The 22627-nt window shown below is 35.5% G+C and overlaps 1 protein-coding gene across 2 annotated transcripts in view; it reads right to left on the bottom strand.

Moving 5' to 3' along the window:
* Positions 1-10: 10 nt before the first annotated feature.
* The window catches only part of LOC121740421, a 42394-nt gene continuing 19777 nt past the window's right edge, over positions 11-22627 (bottom strand). Inside the window, exons 1-5 of one of the 2 annotated variants that reach the window (XM_042133109.1) lie at positions 12720-12846; positions 10589-10762; positions 5364-5584; positions 1423-5110; positions 11-1133 (exon numbers count right to left, since the gene is read on the bottom strand). In XM_042133109.1, coding sequence (XP_041989043.1) covers positions 163-1133; positions 1423-5110; positions 5364-5584; positions 10589-10762; positions 12720-12792 — 5127 coding nt within the window. In that variant the 5' untranslated portion in view covers positions 12793-12846 and the 3' untranslated portion in view covers positions 11-162. Of the gene's footprint in view, positions 1134-1422; positions 5111-5363; positions 5585-10588; positions 10763-12719; positions 12847-22627 lie in introns of those variants that run through there. The other variant, XM_042133110.1, reaches the window with a different exon arrangement.

Genomic DNA, 22627 nt, shown 5'->3' with positions numbered 1-22627 from the left:
CTTGTCACAATTTAACAAAAGATTCAATGTCTGTACAAATTGTACAATTACATACTATATTACAATACAAGTGACGTTTCTTTAAATTATACACTATAAAATAAGGCATAATGTAGTAATTACAGTATAAACAAGGTACTGGTTGCTTATATCTAAGATAAACTAAAGGTTTTCTGTAAATATAGGATTTATACTAGCGTTAGGTACACTATTTCTTCTATATGTCTTTCTATGTTTTTGTTCTTTAAGTTCCTTAAAAGTAATGAGACCTGACGCACTAGCATCTAGCCTAGAATGGAATTTGGATGGATCGGTAGTTGGTAAGTAGGGGTATTCGCTAAGGTATGTCTGAGCACTTCTACTCCTATTTTCGTTCGCAAAATCTACGGTCTGTGAGGTTGCAAATTCATACGAGTTGAATTGTGTCATATTCTCCATAGATCTAAACGTTTCAAGGACAGCTTTTTTATTAGGAATACCTCGTAAACTACCCTGCCTACTTAATCGTCCCTCCATAACATCTTCGTAAAGATCCTCAACGTTAAATTTTTCTGAGATTTTCATTAATCTTTTCGGACTGAGTGCGTCCTCTTCTTGCATTTGATTCCATATTTTGGATAATTCGGACGATGGCATGGTGTGGGACTTCTTTATATTACTTTTCTTCATGTTTTCTTTCTCCTTTTGATCGTGTTTTTCTAGAGATTCTTCAGGTATATCAGCTACTGATGTTATAATTTCTTTAACGACCTTTGGCTTTTTTTCTATCCTCAACTCTTCTAGTGATTTGAAATACTGCTTAGCCATTTTGAAACGGTTTTTATAATCTACGTAATCTTCTGGTACTACTTTATCTTCTCGTGCTATTTTATCTTCTCGTGCTATATTATCTTCTCGTACTATTTTATCTTCTCGTATATTTTCAGTCGTGTTATCTGGTCTTTCAATAATTTCAATGTCGATATCTGACAAGCTTAGGCGACTTGCGTGTTTGTCTTCTATTGAAATTACTTCGAAACCTGATCCAGTCGCGTTGTTGCTTTCGAGGCTGTTATCCTTTATTAAAGTTTTCGTTGTCGTTCTATGTTCGCCTTTTTGTACGTGTATTTCAGATAGTGGTACCCTAGCAGTTCCTACAAAAATAAAGTGACAACGCCTGTTAGCATCGTAATGAGAAGACAAAGAAGATAATGACGAAGAAGAAAGGTACGCAACAATGGAAACGCCATAAATGAATATGTTTTGGCGAAAATATGAGCTTCCAAGTGATGCATGGATGAAACATTTGAAGAAAGTAACATATGAAGACGCACACAAGAATGAAGTCAATAGCCAACGTTCTTTTTCTAGAGAAGTAAAACTGATTCAGTAAAAGAATGCATGAATTTTAGTCAAATGATATAATGAAGTATATTTTCGTACCTTCTGTTGAACTCTCTTTTCGTACATTTCCAATTACTTTTCGATTTTTCTTACAGCTTCCGATTATATTGGATTGGTCTGAAGATTTTGAAACGTCTTCGTAAAGTGATATGAACTTCTTCACAGAATTTTTTGGTAGCTCTTCAAAAGACTTGTGTATGTCTAGGTCTATACCTATAGTTTTTGATGTTTTGCTGAAGATATCCATTTCCGATTTACTGAAGGAATTGAGGTTATTTCTTAGTAAACTACTTTTTCTTCTATTACTATTTCTATCATCATCGGCTTCTGGCCTTTCACTACATTGATCTAGAATGTTTTGGTCGGTTTCCACGTTGTCTGGCCATTTATCTGTATTTCCAATAAAGTTGTCGTTTTTATTATCATGAACTGAATTTGCAGAGGTGTCGACAATAATATTACCATTCTTCATATTCTCGTTGCCTTCCAGCTTATTGACCTGAAAGCTGACTATAGGTTCCTTAATTAAATTTGAATTTTTGTCAAATTTATCTAGGTTGCCAATTTTTGAACTAGTCGACTCATTATTATCATCTAATAAATTTTGTTGCCCGTGTGAATTATAATTTTTGTTGTGCATGCTTACTTTTTCTGTGCAAATATTATTAAGACTTTTATGTTTTCTAAATGGCGAAGATGCTGCCTCTGTTTCAGCTATATTGTGAAACAAAGATATTCGACTAGATACTAGTCCACTGTCATGGCTAATTTCGCTACTAACACTCTTGATCTCATCTTCTTGGTCAGATTTTCCTAAGTAGGTATCTATTTTATTCAAAATTTGCTGTCTAGAAGTACCAAAGAAACGCTTTGGACTTGTTTCAAATGCTTCAAAAACTTTTTCTGGCAAGTCTTGTTTGTCTAATTTATGACCTTTATTTTCTAATACATTTGTTTCTGTACTGACACGTGATTCTCCTCTAGTGTGTTCTGTAACTTTTTCAGATTTTTTCCCGAAGCAGGAGTCCATAGCTTGTACTTTGTTATCCCAATAATTTTTTAAGCTGTCTTTGAGTTTTGCTTTATTATGGTTCGTTTCATTAGAAGAATCAACATAATTAGGTTCTGTAGTATTCCAATCATCACTTCCAGTTTCTTTTTCTGCAGACTTTAAAAAGTTTTTGACAATTTTCTTTCCTCTTTTCTTTGTCAGGGAATCGTTACGACGTAAATACTTTGATGATAAACGTCGTTTTAAAGATTTGAGTTCTTGTTCTTTGGCTTGAATTTGTCTTATTTTTTCGTCCCAATATAGTTTTTTCTCTATAACAATATTATTATATATTTTGTCACCAAATTTGGTTTCATCGCTACGTCTACGATTATTGTTTTCTTCAATGGTATTTTCCGTACGAAGGATTTGACTTGCTGAAACTGACTCAGTGACATCTGCCTGAATCTCAGAAGTCCCTCCCTCTGAAGTTGTCGTTTGTCTTTTCACATCTGATATGTTTTCAGACGCAGAATCGACAAGTGTGTCACATTCCTTAGTATAGCTTATGTTAACGGAATAATTTTCTATATTTTTATCCATGATTTCTACTTCGTCTGAGAAATAGTCATCGTAAATGTCATCAAGTTCAGCAAATGCTTCTGTCACCGAATCAGTTTCACTCTTCGTCATAAGATCTATCTTTGTTGAAATAAGTGTATCGTACTTGTCATTTTCTTCATGAATTGGCGTAAAAGCTGACTTTTTCGATTCGTGTATTTTTTTCTTTTCGTTATCAATAAAATTTGATCTCTCTCTAATATCATGTAATAATTTTTCTCGTAAAGATTCCGTTGTGGGATTCTTATCAGTGCCGAAAATTTGTTTTTGTTTGTTAGGTGTTTCTTCGATACATTCACTTGCTGCTACATCCGAACTGTTATTGTCATCGATACTTACATAAGCAGAATCCCACATATCTTTATTTGGTGATATAGTAGTGAGGTGAGTGTTACTCAAAGTCTTGTCATCTAATAACTGTTTACTGTTTTGAGTAATATTATCATTTGTTTCTGATCTATCGCAAGATGCTGTCTCTGATGAGATGTTACTGGCATTTGTATTGATAGATTCCAAAGATGTAGCTACTAGATTTGGCGGTAAAGAAACTGGAGCACCAATAATAAACTCTGTTTGGTTTTCTGGTGCATAACAATTATCATTTGTGTTATCAAAAGGATTCAAAGATTTTTGAACATTTGAATTTGACTCAGATTCGGAGATATCTAATTTTCGAATTTCAGCAAAGGGATTTGTGACTTGATCACAATCACTCTCCTTGTTAGCTAAATCCACTGATTGATTTTGCAACTCTTCACTGTGTGAATTATTAGTTTCATACTCGGTAGTGATGAATGACCCTAACTTCTTTTCTGTCGTATAGCATTCGGCATACGTGTCATCAGCGAATGGATTAATTGACGAATTTCGTGTATCATCGTCGAAAATATTTTCATAAAGTGGGCCGTAACTATGTACTTTATCAATTTGTTTGCCCTCGGGTTCATTTTCTATAGATTCATTAATTTTTTCTGTTTTTAACGACACTGATATCGGTTCAGGAATTATGTATCGATCACTTACTTTTGGCACAAAACCTGTATTTATTTGGTAATCATTAAGTGTTGAGTTTACTACGTCTGGAATATCTTGGTTTCGAATTCTAGTTTCAGTCTTTTTATCGGTTTTTGAAGTTTGTTTGTAATCCCAGAAACATTTACTTACTCGCATCATTATTATTATTTTCCTAGATGCGTCTTTAAATAATTTTGAAGCATTTTTTATTTTTACGTCAGTGTATGTTGTTTCTTTCGTCAGTTCTTTTTCATTATTTATATTTGCATTTTCTTTATTGGAAGCTCCCATTAACTGTTTTGCTTCATCATTGCTAATTTTTTCTAAGCATCCGTCTTCTTTAAGTAACATTTTTTCAGTTACAAAATCTACGATTCTAATAACGGCTTTTTTATCTGTGCTCACATCAACTATGTCTATTTCTTCGCCATCTTCTAAAGTAAAGCTATCATTTTCTAATGTTTCTACAATATCATTAGACGCAACCATCGAAAACGGTGACCCAGCTATACTCAGATTTTTACTAGTAATTGAAATCTCGTATTTCCCCTCATATTCCACAGTATAACCAATTTTTACGTGATCGTCATTAGTCTCCGAATCTATAACAATATTACTTTTTAATTTGGGTATAAAGTAAGTTTTGCTCATGTCATTATTTCCAAAGTTTCGTAGATAGCTGGCACCTTGGGTAAGCGGTAAAATATTTTCAGTGTAATTTGTGGTGGCCTTTCTTCCGAGTAAACTTTGCCTAATTACCTGCGCCTTACCGAGTACAGCCGGCAAAGTAAACGTACCGTGTGATTTATTCGGTCCTTTTATCTCTATATTAATTTCCCCAGGATTCAAGGACTGCTGGGCTGTCGGGTAAATTTTGAAGAAGGTTTTGTTTTTTATTTGAGCGGCTACCAATCCTGAACCTTTGGCTATGTAATCGAAGGTATGCTGAGTGGATTCTGCCGCAAATCTAATAGGGCTCGCCTTGGGGGGCGGCGCTATTTTGACTAGGGCTTCTCTTACGTTGTCCAGAAACGTGATCAGCTTCCATTCCTGATGCTTGCCTAAGGTCTCGAGTGATTCCAGTTCTTGGGGCGTGAAGACCTGAAAAGAACGGAATAAGTTTTATTATATTGACGGCTTGAGTCTTGCAGGAAATATGTTTGACTTCAGAAACCGTTAGACTCGAAAATATCGAAAATATTTAATATTATAATATGCTCTATGGGATAACCGAATCTAGCTTAACCATAATCTAACCAAATTCGCATGACTTAGTACTTTAGCCAACCTAAATGAAATAAAATAAAAAACTTGACAGGCATAAAAGCTGTAGGTATAATATCAAAATACTCACAGGCTCAATCCCAAGGTGCTCCTCCGCTATGGACTGCGCGTGTTTCAACGACAGCTTGGTGGGTGGATGTCCAGTGCACGTTCCCGGGAGAGCTATGTCCAGCACGCCGCAGACTATCCAGCCGTGCCGCCATACCGTCTCCAACTTATCCACCCTGACGGTGCCAGCTGTCTCCAGCCATTGCAGGACCGTCTGCTTCTGTTCGTCGCTCGAGTAGACCACTGGAAATGAGAGATATAAAAATGAGTTGGTGAAAATTAAGTATCAGATTCGTTTTTTTTTCGATTCACCCTATTTTTACCGTTAAGGAAACTTATTGATTAAAGTTTTTTAAATGATGTAGCATAATTATACGAAAAACAAGAGACAATTTGTCGGTTCTAACTTTAAGTTTAACCAGGATTAACTTTACCTCCAGACTGAAGCTAACTTCAACTCAAGTGATTATTTTAATTGACAATTTCTTATGCTGTTCTTTTCTCATTTTTTAAATGTATAAGTTCATTAAACCTCTTTATAGTCGAAATCAAAAGTATTCGAGTTCTTATTGTAACTTTGAACAGCAAACTCTAATAATAGCTCGTACCTAATTAAGATGTAGTTCTACGAAATCACTTGGTCTATTTGAGAAAGGTCATCATTTGTAATTAGCAACAATAGCATTGCGTCACAGATTTTAATTGGTCATAGTGACGAATTAATTAATTATGAGAAGATTTTTTTACTTCCGAGTTATGTAGCTAAGACAAGTCCTAGTAGATAAAACTATAGTTTGTGCGTTCTAAGATGATATGGGTGACAGTTTTCACGTTCCTTGCTACGGGTTCTTTTTACAAGAAAACAAAAAAAATCAAAATGTAATAAATTGTATTCCATCTACAAAAACAAATGTTTCCTATAATTGTAAATGAATGCAGCATGAAAAAGATGCTAAATGCTAACTTATTAATAAAAATTATAAATATTAACTGTGAAATAGGAGTATAAAATTATTGTTACGAAAAAATTTGAAAAATGTCATATGCATGAAACGGAACTTATGTCAATAGAGATTGACTCTGTTGAATCGAAATCAAATCGATAAAAAAGGGCGGCCATCTTAAATCGCCGGCACCACTGAACGAAATCGATAATTTCGATTGCAATTCCTTTACGAAGTGATTCGATATTTTTAAACTATCGATTAATTTTTGTTAGGTAACTTCCCTACTATTGTCAATTATAATGTGTCACGCATATCATCATAAAACGCACAAACTATAAGTCATAATCAAATTACATAAATTATAAAAGCGTAAACTGTAGGTACGGTCGGATAGATCGCAGGCCGACTTTATCGAATTCGTTTTCATATAATAAATATAAGGCATATTATACTAATCCTACGTACGCAAGTCAGACGAGTTCTTATTGTCTATGTCACTATTTACCCATTATATTAATAGGTTTAGATCAGTAGTTTAGGCACTGTGGTCGAACACATTCGTCATGTTTTATTAACGTGTGGGTACTAATTAAACCAATTTGTAACGAAATAAATACAACGTTATCAATTATTAACAATTACAGTTTTATTCGGAAAACTCATTTGCGGGATTTTAATGATGTTATTTTAATCGGAATCGATAATGGCCATTAAATATTTATCACATTCGTTTCAGCGCAAATCAGCTGGCCACTGTCTGTCTAGAAAGAGTTAACTGAAATAAAGTTTCTAAGCGAAATAGCGATAGAATGGGAAGTTTTTTCGCCTTCCGTTGAAGAAGGTTTTTTCCTCTTTTAAATTTTTTTATATTCGGCGTACCTTTCGTATTACTTTTTGACTAGCTGTTGCTTAACTTGGAACTTAACTTGGAACTCATATAATGTAACTGTTTTAATTTAATTAGTAATTATTACTAAACAAAGACTTTAATAAATCTGTCAATAATAGTTTAGACAATTCAAAATGATTTAAGATGTCATGTAATGTTAATTTTATATATTATTTAGAAATTACAACAGACTGACTGGATTTCAGGCGTAGGTTGTTTAGAAACGGCCATTGAACTTCGTGTAGGTGTACTATGCAGATGCTGAGACGACATTTAGTTTAAATATTTAAATATACAGGGTGTAACAAAACTAAGTGATAATACTTTAATAATAGCTCCCACACCGGTTTCGGTGACGGTGGCCGGTTTCATTGAAACCAGGCCAGCTACGCAATAGTAATTTTATAGCGCCCAAGTGTGTGCGCAGTACACAAGAGCACTCTCGTTGTTTAGAAACGGCCATTGAACTTCGTGTAGGTGTACTATGCAGATGCTGAGACGACATTTAGTTTAAATATACAAGGTGTAACAGAACTAAGTGATACCTAATACTTTAGGGTGTGTATGTGTCCCTTATATGTATAGAGTTCGTCACAGTAGCAGCACTGAAAGAGCAACATTTTTTTTGTGATTTGTATAAGCAAGTGTCATGAATTTTTCGTACAAAGGTGAAAAAAGATACCCTTTCAGCGCTGTTACTTTCACAGCGAAGTCAATGTAGGGGACACATACACATACTAAAATATTATATTGAACGCCTCCGTGGTCTAGTGGTATAGAGCCAGTGACGGATTAATCCTTATCAAATTAAGCAATTGCCTTATCAAATTAAGCATATGCATCACGTCTCACTCTCACGTCTGACCAACTGAGGGTGCCCCAGAAGGACAAGAAACATTCGTCCTTAGGGCATCACGTCTCCAAAAACCTGTTTTTAGGTGGTAAAAGTTTAAAGACCGATTCTAGTTTACATACGGATGGGGGGGGGAGGGGGGTTGGTACACAGGCATGGATTGCTTAGGGCATCAAGTAGTCTTAATCCGTCACTGTATAGAGCGCGGCTCTTGACTCGGAGGTTGTGGGTTCGATTCCCGCGTTGGGAACTGTTATTTCCAAGTTTGGTTAGGACAATGCAGGCTGATCACCTAATTGTCTGACAAGTAAGATTATCCATGCGTCGGATAGCCATGTAAAAAGTCGGTCCTGCGCCTGATCTCTTGCCGGTCGTGTCGGTCTTCCGTCCCACTGGGTTATGAGAGTAAAGGAATAGAGAGTGCTCTTGTGTATTGCGCACACACTTGGACACTATAAAATTACTCCTGCGTAGCTGGCCTGGTTTCAATGAAACCGGCCACCGTCACCGAAACCGGTGTGGGAGCTATTATTAAAGTATTATCACTTAGTTTTGTTACATCCTGTATAAATAAAATAAATAAATAAAAAACTCTTTATATTTTAAACAAACAAAACAGCGGGGCTAAAATGGTCGCTTTGAAGAATCATGATATGAATCATAATATGATTCATTTTTCTAAAATCGCAAAATGCAACTCTGCTTGCAATTCATTTAAGTATTTTTGTACTGTTTTGGTATTTTTCAGTTTGACAGTTTTGACAATTCATTTGCTGAATTGATTGAGAGGAATTGCTAAATGTGACCATTTTGGCACCGCTGATCAATTTACACAAGTTACAAAAACAGAAATAGTTTGAATTGGCGGCCTTACTGCTGGAAGCAGTCTCTTCCAGGCAACCATAATGTATACCTATACTCCACTCGGGCTAACTTGTCGCTAGCGGTCATTGACTCTCTGTCAAAAACTTGTCATTTTCCATATAAAACCACGATTGATAACACCTGACATTTGTCAATCGCGGTTTATATGAAAAATGACAAGTCTTTGACAGGGAGTCAATGACCGCTAGCGACAAGTTAGCCCGAGTGGAGTATAGAGCTATAGAAATAACTTATTTCGTTAAAGTATTTAACCGTCATCCACATTATAATGTAAGTTCCTATTAAGTTTTCCATTTACTAAATAAGCAATCTTTATATTCTATGAAATGGTTATTGAGTCAGATGGTTTAATATACTTAACTACTTACTACTTAGTCTTTTGTCCTATGACCTTAATTTTCATGATGGACTTACATTAGGTAACTGGCTGGTGACCTATCTAGAGTTACGAAGACGGCTTTAATTTAGGTACTTGCCAAAATTAGCTACGTGTAAGCAAGATATGGTTGTATAACTTGTAACTACAACCATGCAACGGCGGTGATAGAGTATTTAACCCATCGATCGTGGAATAACGAGACACAATAGCTTATCTATTGTTATCGCGGCCGGATGCGGCCGCTTAGGGCTTCATGAATAGGAGATAGTAAACAGAATACCCTAAGCATACCTACTGTTTTAATATATCCTAAAATACTTTTTCATTGCATATATAGGGTCAATGAACTACATTAGCCTTCCAAATTATTATATCTTATCAGGAGTATGCAGGTTGCCAGTTGCCACAGATTACTAAAGTTTTTAATTCCGCTTTGAACTACATAAATATGTAGGTACTTATATTTTTTCAGTCGTAATTGGGTCAAAATAGTGGAAGGCGGTACCTAATTCTACTATGTATTTTAATGCAGCGATGCATTTTCATTCCTTGTTCGATCCACTCTGTCTCCCATTGAACTAAGTATTCACTATAGGTATTGTATCTTCTTTTAAATTTTTGTTTTTTTTTAATTGAAAAACATAATATTATCCACTCGGAAAGGGATATCCGATTTGTTAATTTGCAGAAAGGGATCATCGTCGTATCACTTATTAGTTAAGCTTAGCATTTAGCCACTAGGTTACGGGCTACGGCTAGGCGACATGGCGCTTATGGGCTACAGGCTACTGCAGCTAACTTACCGCAGGTTGACGTTTGAATTAAAGCAAATTGGCAACAGCGGAAGACCTCAGCTTGTATACGGAGATCATGATGGTTGCTCTCACTCCCGGATCGCAGGAACTTTAAATACCAGACCTGGGGGGTGAGCCAAAATCTTTTCGTTTTCGCTTCGTTATAGAATCGCTGATGAAAATGTATGGAATTGACATAAGCGTTCGTTAATATGACGTTGACGTTCGACTCGTCTTATGTCAATTCCATACATTTTAATCGGCGATTCTATAACGAAGCGAAAACGAAAAAGTTTCGGCTAAATGGCCTGAACGTAGTAATAGCACTAGGTATTTAGTAATCTGTGTCGCCGAGTCGATACTTGACTAGCTTGTTGATTTCCTGAGGAAGTTGCTTTACCCCAACAGCAACTACCGTCCACCATGAACTTTCCACAATTCCCGTAATCTCTGGAACATCCCAGAAATTCCGGGACCGCAAATAGAAGCAGAGCTCTCACCGGATCTGAACGCCGAGTCGATGTACTTCAGCAGCTTGTAGAGGAAGCTGTGCTGCCCCCACAGCAGCGTGAGCAGCGTCGCGGGCGCGAGGTAGCGGAGTGACGTCAGCACCACGTCCACGATCGTGGACCACATGCCGGGATCCTCGGGGACCTCCGGGATCGTGAATAGACCTGGAATGAGACGATTTAAGAATGAGAACAAGAAGAAAGAGAATTGCTTATAGGGCGTAGGCGTCTTTCTTTTTAATACGATTTTATTAGTTTGGACTGTATGTATGTAACGAAATCTAAATACTACTGTAATCTTTGCATACGTAAGTATTAAGAGCCGTTGATAATGCAATCATTAGTTAAATTAAAAAAAAACACGAAAAAAAGCGTGTTTTGTTTAGTTCTTTTAAATAAGTATCAGTAATTAATTATTATTTTTTATAAGTCATAACTCATAACATTGAATACATTATTATTTTTTTCCATCTTCTTGCTAAAAGATGGCCCTATTGCGAGTTTCGTACGCCGGTGGTCGGTATCATTGCAGACGATTATGGATTCTGACTCCACGCAGCTTACAGTTTTCTCGTTTATTTATTTCCCGATTCAGGGATTATGGGCCTATTCCACCTCCTAGGGCCTGTCTCACCTCCTAGGGTCTGTTTCACCACTTCCTGATAAGTGCCGGATAGGCTATTCACAACTTTTTTGACAGATTCTCCATACTTGATCTGTCAAGTTAATTGGTGGATACTGGATAGCCTATTAGACACTTATCAGGAAGTGGTGAAACAGGCCCTAAGTGTTAGTAAGTTGTGGATAGCCTATTCGGCACTTATTAGTAAATGGTGAAACAGGTCCTAAATATGATGTTTTTCCCTCGATCACTGTATTTATAAATTAAGAGAAATCCTATTTTTAAAATCGATTACCTTACCGAACGATCGATCGATTACCCAGTCTTGCCGAAGAAGGGTTTACTGCTAGTGTTGTAACAAGCATCTACTTAACTTCCCGTCGTTAGAAAACGCTCATTGCTCCATATTCAAAATAAGGGCAGAATAAGGGAAAGCTAAACGACCTATTGTTAAAAAGTCCTGCCCTTCAATGCGCACTTCAGGGCTTAAGTGCTTAAACATCTTGGGAATTTCAGTTTAGTTCTCTGGGCCAACAATAAGGTTTTATTGTTTTGTAAAACTCGAGGAGGACAGTGTAGAGGCTTTCATTTACTCTTTTAATGATTATATTACTTCTTGTTAAGATTTCATTCACCAGTTGGTAATTATGAACTCTTTTAAATCAGTGCCTATTTTATGTTGCTGTAATTTAAGACCTACTATGTTATAATAATAATTTAAGGAGATAAGAAAACATTTTATTTCTCCGTCTGTTTTCATTGCGCAAGCTCGGAAACTATAAAAACTTTAATTAGTCATTATTTAACTTTTACTAGTTAATTATAGTGGTATTATTTACAGGTTAAAGGTACTTCGGAAATATTACTTGGCAAATGACCAGCAAACAGCTATATTATATCCGGCAAAATAGCAAAACACCATTGACATTTGACAATGAAACTTTTTGCAGGCCAAACTTTCTTTAATAGTTAACTTTCGTCAATACTTTCGTTAAATATATAAAAATAAGTCGGGTTTTCCTTCCTGACGCTATAACTTCAGAACGCACGAACTGATTTCCACGGTTTTGCATTCGTTGAAAAGGTCTCGGGCTCCGTGAGGGCTATAGAAAAAAAAATCAGAAAAAACTTCAAGAGAAAAGCAGGAAAACAGGGAAAATCATTTTATGGCAAAACAACGTTTGCCGGGACAGCTAGTTGTTTATATTTATGAAGCTTCCGTACAATAGGTAGTGTCTTAAGCTAAGTTATGTTACTTTCAGTAATTATTTTTACCAGAATTAGAATATAGAACGCTTTTATAAGCTTGGGCTTGGGTAGCACGATTTTCAGCTATTTCCAGTAGTCTAAATAATTCAAAACTTTGCATACACTATGTCAATGACACGTACGTTACAATGACAATCCAATATTTTATTAAAATAAAAAAAAACGAATAAGCGTGTTTTTTTGTTCTTTTTGTTACTACATATTATTTATTTTAGAATAAATAATACTAACCGATCCGTCGTCTGTGATCCCTGGACACATTTCTTCTGTAAGCTCTCGACAACTCTTCAACGCTGTCGGACATTTTTGTATTTTTTTTTATTATCTCATATTCATTTTTTGTAAGTATCTTAAAACTTTGGGTGTAAATAATTTTATAGAGTATACTAAAAATTAAATAGATTAAGTATCAGTATATCGTATTTCCTAAGTAATTTTTTGGTTAAAACATAGGAAGATTTTTACCGCGTTTTTATAATATCTTTTATTGTCTGTTTTATTGCGGATTTATTTGTTTGTAAAAATAAGCGTTCGTAAAATTTTTAGTAACTTGCTATTTTTATTTTCCCAGGATAGTAAACGAAGAATCAAAAATATGAAAGTCGGTTATACTTAACGGAAATTTCTCATGAAAACTTTAGGTAAGTACAATATTTTTACGATCGTATAATTAATTATATTATGTAGACGTTACGTTTTAAATTCAAGTAAACTGTCACAAGTAAAAATTCATTTTTACTTGTGATATTTATACGTGGGAGAGCATGGCTCTCCCACGTATAAATATCACAAGTATTGATGGTCCTAAAATATGGACTGTTTTATTTGCAGGACAATGTTCCATTTTAGGGTTCTGTAATCAACAAATTAAACTTAGTTGACTACTGAACCCTAAAACGGAACCCTAACAAGCAGATTGTTTGTGTATTGATAGGATAATAGTTATATAATTTAAGAGTAACGGCCCATTCGTGCCGAAAACATGCTTCGGCACGAATGGGCCGGCTCGACCGGAGAAATACCACGTTCTCACAGAAAACCGGCGTGAAACAGCGCTTGCGCTTGCCAATCCCCTACCCTATTCCCTTCCCTACCCTCCCCTTTCCTTCCCTACCCTCCCCTATTCTCTTCCCTTCCCTACCCTCCCCTATTACCCTATTCCCTCTTAAAAGGCCGGCAACTCACTTGCAGCTCTTATGATGCTGCGAGTGTCCATGGGCGACGGAAGTTGCTTTCCATCAGGTGACCCTTTTGCTCGTTTGCCCCCTTATTTCATTAAAAAAAATCATTTTGAAAGTTTGAGTAAGTATACTTACTACGATTTTGCAATTTTTTTGATGAAATATACGACTTTTTGGTAAGTGATTTTTCGTTAAAATTTTAATGAAATATTAATATTAATTACTTAAATGAATACTCACGTTTTAAACTAAAGAGTAGCAAACCACTTACATCTATGAGATCACCAACTAGGCGACTGTCCGATTTCCTAACCAACAACTAATCTTATCAAACTGCACTTTTACGTGGAAAAATTCCGCGAAAGTAAACTAGACCTAAAACCCTTCATATAAGAGCGTTAATTGAATGAAAAAGTTGTCTCAAAAGTGGTTAATTTGCCATCCGTACTTGTAGATTAACTGATAACGATAATTTTATGAATCAGAAAAGGTGTGATGTTTGGAAGTAGAGCCTTGTTTGCAGACAGGTCTTTCATGAATCATGATAATGAATTTATTATGTTTTTATATTGATATTAATATAGTGCTAGTGCTTTAATATACATTATACATATAGGTATGATATAGTAAGTAATGCTATCTGCGAAACAAATGTAGCACGGTTTTTTGTCATGTTTTTTTGTGAACTCAGAAGTCAGAACTACATACTAAAATACAATTTTGTCTTTACTACAATAATTGCAATAATATATTTTCTAACATTCTACTACATAAATAATAGGTACTAAAAATATAACATTTTAGAGAATTGTTTAGTTTTAACATGAAATGGGCGGGCTCCAAATCTTAGATCACTCTGTATAGTTATTTGTTCTACGTGTACCTGTGTTTAGGCTTATTTGGGCTTAGACAAGGTCAAACACACATTTTTGATAAGAAACAATAGGTTTTGTGAGATAAATCTCGACCTTTCTCAAACTTCACATAATTCCCAATTCTCCTCTGAATCAGTTTTTCTGAGATATTTCACATGGCTCTGACTTGTTGATTTATATTGTATTTTGTAACGTGGTAAGATTTTTTAATGTATCATTGTAGCATGATAATAATTTTTTACACTATTTTTGTTAGTTTTTAACTAACGTCAAAAATTTTCGTGTTCGACCAGTTTTCCTAATTTATACCAATATTATAAATGAGAAAGTATGCCTGACTGTCTTTTACCTCTACGCCCAAACCACTAAACTGATTTTGTTGAAATTTGATATGGTGATACTTTGAGGTTCGACAACGGAGTTGCAGGCATTATCTCTTCGACGACCTCTGTGGCTCAGTGGTGAGCGCGTTGGTAGCTCAAGCCGGGGGTCGCGGGTTCGGATCCCGCCGACGGAACAAAAAAGTTTTAATGTTCCCGGGTCTGGATGTGTATTAAATATGTGTGTGATATAATAAAAATCCTAAATATATGTACAGTATAAAAGTATTAAATATATTTCCGTTGTCTGGTACCTAGCTGTAACACAAGTCCTTTAGGTGCTTAGCACGGGGCCAGACTGACGTGGTGTGAAGCGTCCATAGATATTATTATATTATATCTAGTTTCTTATAAATCTTTTTCAGAAACTAAAGCAAGTATTATCAGAAGTTTCATAATCTTTTGTGTAAGAGAGTAAGGTTTTATCTCATTGACATCATTTACCTTGGTCAATCTTTTCGAGGTCAAATTGATATTAGATACTATTTTTTTACAATTGTTACACTGCAATTCGTACTTTGGAGATGGAAAAATAGAGTTGATATTCAGTTTCACCAGCTCTACGCACTTAAGATCGATAGCTGAGATAGTGTCGAAGATGAGTGATTATATTTCTACTTGAGGTATTATTGATATAACATTCTCCTTACTCACTCGTTGACGAAAACCATCGTAAGAGTACCGACAGCAAATATTGTTTTAGATTTATTGCTTTTACGAAGGATCAAAACCAAACTATCACGAGATACACTTTGACAAACAAACACGTCACGGACTGACAACGAAGTAAGAATACGTGGGAGAGCCATGCTTCGGCACGAATGGGCCGGCTCGACCGGATAAATACCACGTTCTCACAGAAAACCGGCGTGAAACAGCGCTTGCGCTGTGTTTCGCCGAGTGAGTGAGTTTACCGGAGGCCCAATCCCCTACCCTATTCCCTTTCCTACCCTCCCCTATTCCCTTCCCTTCCCTACCCTCCCCTATTACCCTATTCCCTCTTAAAAGGCCGGCAACGCACATGCAGCTCTTCTGATGCTGCGAGTGTCCATGGGCGACGGAAGTTGCTTTCCATCAGGTGACCCGTTTGCTCGTTTGCCCCCTTATTTCATAAAAAAAAAAAAGTACTTAAGTAGTAATGGGGTTTACTGTGGAAACGCTAAAAATGTCTATCTACAAAAGAAAAGAAACTTTTAAGACAGCCAAAAAGACTAATTACAGGAGGTCGTTAAGTTGATTTGGACAGTGAATCGTGACGAATCATTTTTTTGTAGAAATTCAGAATTCTAAGAGACAATTTAATGTGGGCTATTTTTTATTTAAGCGGGGTTTTAAATTTTCCCTTTATTTTAACCCTGTGATAATTTAGGCGGGCGAGTCTTGAATTCATAAGCCTTTATTTTTTCTTTTTTTAAAACGAGCCAACGAGCAAACGGGTCACCTGATGCCTGATGGAAAGCAACTACCGTCGCCAATGGACACTCTCAACATTAGAAGTGCTGCAGATGCGTTGCCGGCCTTTTAAGTACTTATGTCATTATCAGAAACATCAAAGCCATTATAATTAAATATATTTTCTGTAGATTTGTACCTGAATGATATTTGATATTGGTGTGTCATTTATAAAATATTATATCTTTTATAACAAGGTGAATAAATATAACATTTTGTTCACCGGTCGGTTCAGTTGTAGATATAAGCGATCTCATTAAATGTTTTATACAATACTATTTATAATAACAAATAATCTACACGTGTTATCAGTTATCACTAATTAAGAAACAATTTACTAACAAATCAATCTATTTTTATCATGTTATCAATCAATATGATTCTATTACCACATACCGAATAGACATAGTCAATCAATTAGAAATTGATAAGATATCAATAATGAGTTGTAACAAATACTTGTGTTTTATAGTAGAGTTTTGTTATTATAAGGTAGAGAAATATATGTTTCTGGAATCCTCGATTTAAAAAAAAAACCGGCCAAGTGCGAGTCGGACTCGCGCACCGAGGGTTCCGACAGCTTAAAGGTATTATAGACCTGAGTATTTGGTATGAATTTCAATTTAATACCTCTACGCGTTTATGAGGAAATGGGTAGTAAGTTTAAAATTATTAAAAAAAAAATATATTATGTGATGTAACTAAAAATTTATGGTTTTCGTAATTTTTCCTTTATCTATGCTATAAGACGTTGCTTCGTACCAAATTTCAAGATTCTGAGTTCACGGGAAGCACCCTGTAGGTTTTGATTCCCTTGCAAGTGTCGAAAATTTGCGGCATAAACGGCTGTATCTTTTGATTGCGTGGGCTTAGAAGTTTGATTTTTTCACAGCTTCAAGGGACAGTAGACCTGAGTAATTGATATAAATTTCAGCTTCATACCTCCACGCGTTCCTGAGAAAAAGGGTCTTGACAGACGGACGGACGGACAGACGGACAACAAAGTGATCCTATAAGGGTTCCGTTTTTTCCTTTTGAGGTACGGAACCCTAAAAAGAAAAAAATAATATTCCATTTAATTTACTCGAAGCTTTTACTAGATTTTGACCGCAGTTGTCATTATACAGGGTGTAACAAAAATAAGTGATAATACTTTAGGGTGTGTACGTGTTCCTTGTAAAAGTAGCAGCGCTGAAAGACCAAATTTTTTTTTCATTTTTGTATGGGGAAACTCGTGACGCTCGGGCCCTTGCCCATACAAAAGTAAAAAAAAATGTTCGTCTTTCAGAGCTGCTACTTTCACAGTGAACTCTCTACAAGGAACATGTACACACCCTAAAGTATTATCACTAGTTTTTGTTACACACTGTATACTTATAATAAAGAGTAGCAAAATTTCCTAGGCAGATGGGGGACCTATTTAGTTTGGCCCCGTTACGTCAAACGCAGGCGACAGATCACAATTAGCATTGTATCTCCATGCCAAATTTCATTAAAATCGGCTCAGCGGTTTGAGAGTAAAGTGCGAGCAGACACAATTCGCAATTTTAATATTGGTATGAATTACCGTTAAGGAAGTAAGTTTTTAAGCCACTTTTGTTTACTAATGACTTACCTAACACTTATTTCAACTAAGTATCACTAACCAAAAATCTTGTTTGCTAAAAATAAACGAGCTCTTTGCATAATTAATGATTTGTTTTTGTTTATATCATGTTTTTTTATTATAATTGCAAATGGTTATTATGTAACTATAGAAGTGTTTTTTTTGTCGGTTGATGATTACTTATTAAAAATTTAAAACGTTAATTTTAAAATTATAAAAAAAAATGTTCGATGTATTTACGATATTTTCGGTTTTAACCTACGAACATAAGCACTTTTTCGAGTTAAGTATTACTTATGATATATTTTTTGGAAATTTCTGTTTTTTTTTTGCACTTTTTTAAATAATTTTCGGTAGATTTTATCACTTCACTAGCACCTTACACAGCTGTTTTATCTCACAGGTGGAAATGGACTGTAGATTTGTGATAGTTGTTATCACTGGTTTTACGTAACTTGTCACATTTCCTATCTTATTTATAATTATGTGCACTCTAAAGTAAACCCAGTCTTACTGCTTATAAGGTCCAAAATTAAATTTCTCTTTGGTTAATGAATAATGTTTAAAAATATGCAACTTTTACGCATTAACATAAATTTTCTACTACTTTTAATGCAGGTTGGTTGAGAATTGAGATAGAGTTACATGATGTAGTTTCACCTAATATGGCATGGGAATGGGTAGACGACTTACGGGTTACGGTAATCAAAACCGTTTCCCGCAACTTCGTCGCAGTTTGTTCATCCGTACACATTTCCGGAAAAATCTATACTTATCCATTTATTTCCCTTTGAAAGAACACCCAGAAAATATATTATGCAGCCTTAGATAAATGATTGGATTCGCGCGCGCGCTCGACGCGAGACCAATCATTCATCTAAGTATGCAGCATTTAGGGCCAATTACTCCACTTCCTGATAAGTAACGAATAGGCTATCCACTAATTAACTTTTAAAAAGTTGTGAATAGCTTATTCGGCACTTTATTAGAAAGTGGTGAAACAGGCCCTTAGTCTCAATTGGTTAAACAGCTTGAATAAGAATGGTACAAGCAGACAAATCTTGAAATTATAATAGAAAATTTAGAAAAGTGTTCTAATAAAATTTGCATCGCGTCGGTAAGAATTTAGGTAAGTAATAACTTTTGCGCTTAGTCGGACTAAAATCTGCAGGTAAACCTTAAATTAATGCTTTTGAATGGTCTAGGTATTAGGACCAAGTATCTAGATTCTAGTAAATAAGGCTAAAACTTTAATTTATTACGAAGAGTCCAGGAATAATTGCGCAGGGAGCCCAAATAATATAATATGTATAGCGCTCTATAATTTAATATTATTAAGTGCATTTTTATAGCTAGTGCAGATAATCCTAATCTTATGAACTAGAGTGTATTCCGCGTGGCTTCGCCCGCGTAAATTAGATATTTAACAGACAAATTAGTCCACAAAAATTGCCTATGATCCTTCACGTGGTCTACTTCTTGTCTGTACCAACTAACAGAAAAATCGCTCCAGTAGTTCGTGAGATAAGCCCTTTCAAATAATTTCCCCCGTTTTTTCCACATTTTCCTCTATTTCTACGTTCTTATTAGCCTCAGCGTGATAAAATATAAGCTATAGTCTTCCTCGATAAATTGGCTATCTAACACTGAAATATTTTTTCAAATCGGACCAGTAGTTCCTGAGATTAGCGCGTTCAAACAAACAAACTCTTCCGCTTTATAATATTAGTATAGATGCGATAGTCTGTTTATCAGCCCTCTTAACGCCTAAACCACATAAACGATTTTAATGAAAGTTCTTAAAGAAGAGTCCCAGGAAAGGACATAGTATATGAATGACCCCGGCAAAATACTTATTTTCCTTGATTTGGATCGAACGTAGTGCAAGACCAGTAAGCGTTCTCGAATTAACATAATATTAGACAATTTACGTTGAACGTAAACTGTAATGGTCGTTATGAAATTGTTGAACAAAATCGTTAACTTCCGTCATTTTGTGGCATATACGTCGTTAAGTATACTGATCCATCATCAGTTGATTTAACTATGATTGTAAAGTTTGACTTTTGGTGTATTATTATTTATTAGATGATTATAATGCTTATAAGTTGCTTAAATGTTGCCTTAAACTTAATTCGCGTGTCCGTAAAAACAACTACCTTATAATTTCCAGGGATTTTGTCATTTATCTATTAATGTCTAATGTCTAAACAAGACCACATCTAAATCGGTTTAGCAGTTTAAGCTATATGACGTTACAGATAAATTATTAATTACAACATTTTATGTTACATACATTTATTATTTATTACCTTAGTAATTAGTTGCATGTACTTAATAATTATCAGCTATAAATCATTATTAGGAATTGTTACATGGACAATACAGTAATAATGTGCCTACTTACTGGAGTTAATTCTTCTTCTTCCTACCTTCTTTCTGCTCTATGGAGGTTTACTTTATAAACTGTATTAAAAACTTGTACTAATATGTAACTAAATGAAAATTATTATTATTTACAAAAAATTAAAACCGACTTCCAAGGTAAAAACAATAATAACATCCTTATAATATGAACTAAAAAGTATTAAATAATTTTTCCTATCTAATAGTGCCTTTTTCCATATTCGGCTAAACCTCAACTATTTTTGTACTCAATCTTCATCATTTTAAAGTCGGTACCAGATATAGCTGAATCTTCAGTCTGCCAGAATATTTGAAACTTTTGTAACTGGCACCGACTTCAAAATTATGAAGACTGAGTACAGAAATACCTAGTTGAGTTTTAGCCGAATTCGGAAAAAGGCACTATTAGATAGGAAAAATTATTTAATATTTTTTAATTCATATTATGAGGATGTTATTATTGTTTTTACCTTGGAAATCGGTTTTAATTTTTTGTAAAAAATAATAATTTCACTCTTTTTAGTTACCTAGTATCGCGAACTAAACGTAGAATAATTAATACACCTGTATATTATTATTCTACGTATCTTATTACAAGCTCACCGGTAAGCGAGACACAATAGAATAACAATAGATTTCCAAGAATCCACGATCGAAGGATTAATAGGAGTATAATCAGTAAAACCGTTTCGGAGGAGTAAGGTAACTAACATTGTGACACGAGAATTTTAAAAAAGAAAATATTACGTAACCATCAAAAAGTGCATCTCACTATCGAAAGTAAAAAAGTACAAGCGACATTTGGCGCGTGGCGAATGTATCACGATTCACGGTCACGTATCCACCATCAAAAACGACCATTCATCATGTTTTTGTTACTGTGGCGTGTTGGGTAATGCCGTCCATATGCTTCGCTTGTTGTGGAGCGGAACAATTACCTGATTGTAAGCGATTACTGATTTAAGTAGTGATGATAAGTGATACGGTTATATTATAATGTGCTGAAAACACATACCGCTGAAAGTCGTATCAGCTTTCTGGCTCGTGACATTTTTAAACTAAGGTCTAAGGAAATCCTAAGGGATTCCCAAGTAAAAATAATAAAAAAGCCGTCTCTAGACCAATGGTGAGGCTAGTATAGTAGTAGGAGAGCATAGTATAGAGTAGAGATAGGATGATAGACTTACTTACGGCCGTTCCCAATATTTGATCTATCTCTGGTTTTGCCTTACTAGAGATAGGAATAGCTCACATTAGACATTAGAGACATATATTTTATGTCAATTGTGAGCAATTCCTATCTCTAGTAGGGCAAAACCAGAGATAGATCAAATATTGGGAACGGCTGTTATAGACAGGAATTGTAATGAAGTCCTTCAAATTGTAGAGCTAAGTAAAGCCGATAGGAATGACGTTATTACATCACCATGTCACAGCTCGTCTAAATTCTTCAGCAATTCGTCATCCTTACTTAATAAAAATGCAAAATGTGAAAGTGTGTCTGTCTGTGTAAGTGTACCTCTTAAAGATTAAATAGCTGAACGGATTAAGATGCAACTTGACATGAAGATACTTGGAGTCTGGAGTGACCCGGAAGAATATATTATAATTCTGCAGAGTTTGTTTGTTTGTTTGTTTGAACGCGCTAATCTCAGGAAATACTGGTCCGATTTGAAAAATTCTTTTACTGTTGGATAGCCCATTGATCGAGGAAGGCTATAGGCTACATTTTATTACGCTAAGACTAATAGGAGCGAAGAAATAGAGGAAAATGTGGAAAAAACGGGGGAAATTGTATGAAAGGGCTTATTTGAACGCGCTAATCTCAGGAACTACTGGTCCGATTTGAAAAATTCTTTCAGTGTTAGATAGCCTATAATTTATTACATTTTATATTGATAAGTGCATTTGTTGAATAAATAATAGTAAATTACAACGAGACTGACGGCGACCATTGTTTGTGCGGCGGGCCGAGCATAACACCTTCCTCGGTCGGAAGATCTTCCTTTAGCGTCGCCACGCATTACCCCACATTGGTGACCCGCGACAGAACACGCCTCCTTCATCATTCCCCGCCCCTCCGCACCGCGCCAGCCAGCACCGCCTCATCGGGTACCTCGTCCACTAGCCGCAATGTACCGCGGCCTGGACGACTCCGCATCGGCATCATCGGGCTTTCTCACTACACCGACCGGTCAGCAAGTAGAGCACACATCTCTCCTGGTCAGCACGTAGCATC

Source organism: Aricia agestis, chromosome 3, assembly GCF_905147365.1.
Source record: "Aricia agestis chromosome 3, ilAriAges1.1, whole genome shotgun sequence".
Classification (NCBI taxonomy): domain Eukaryota; kingdom Metazoa; phylum Arthropoda; class Insecta; order Lepidoptera; family Lycaenidae; genus Aricia; species Aricia agestis.
The sequence above is the reverse complement of the archived record's forward strand: the minus strand, read 5'-3'. Positions and strand labels throughout refer to the sequence as shown.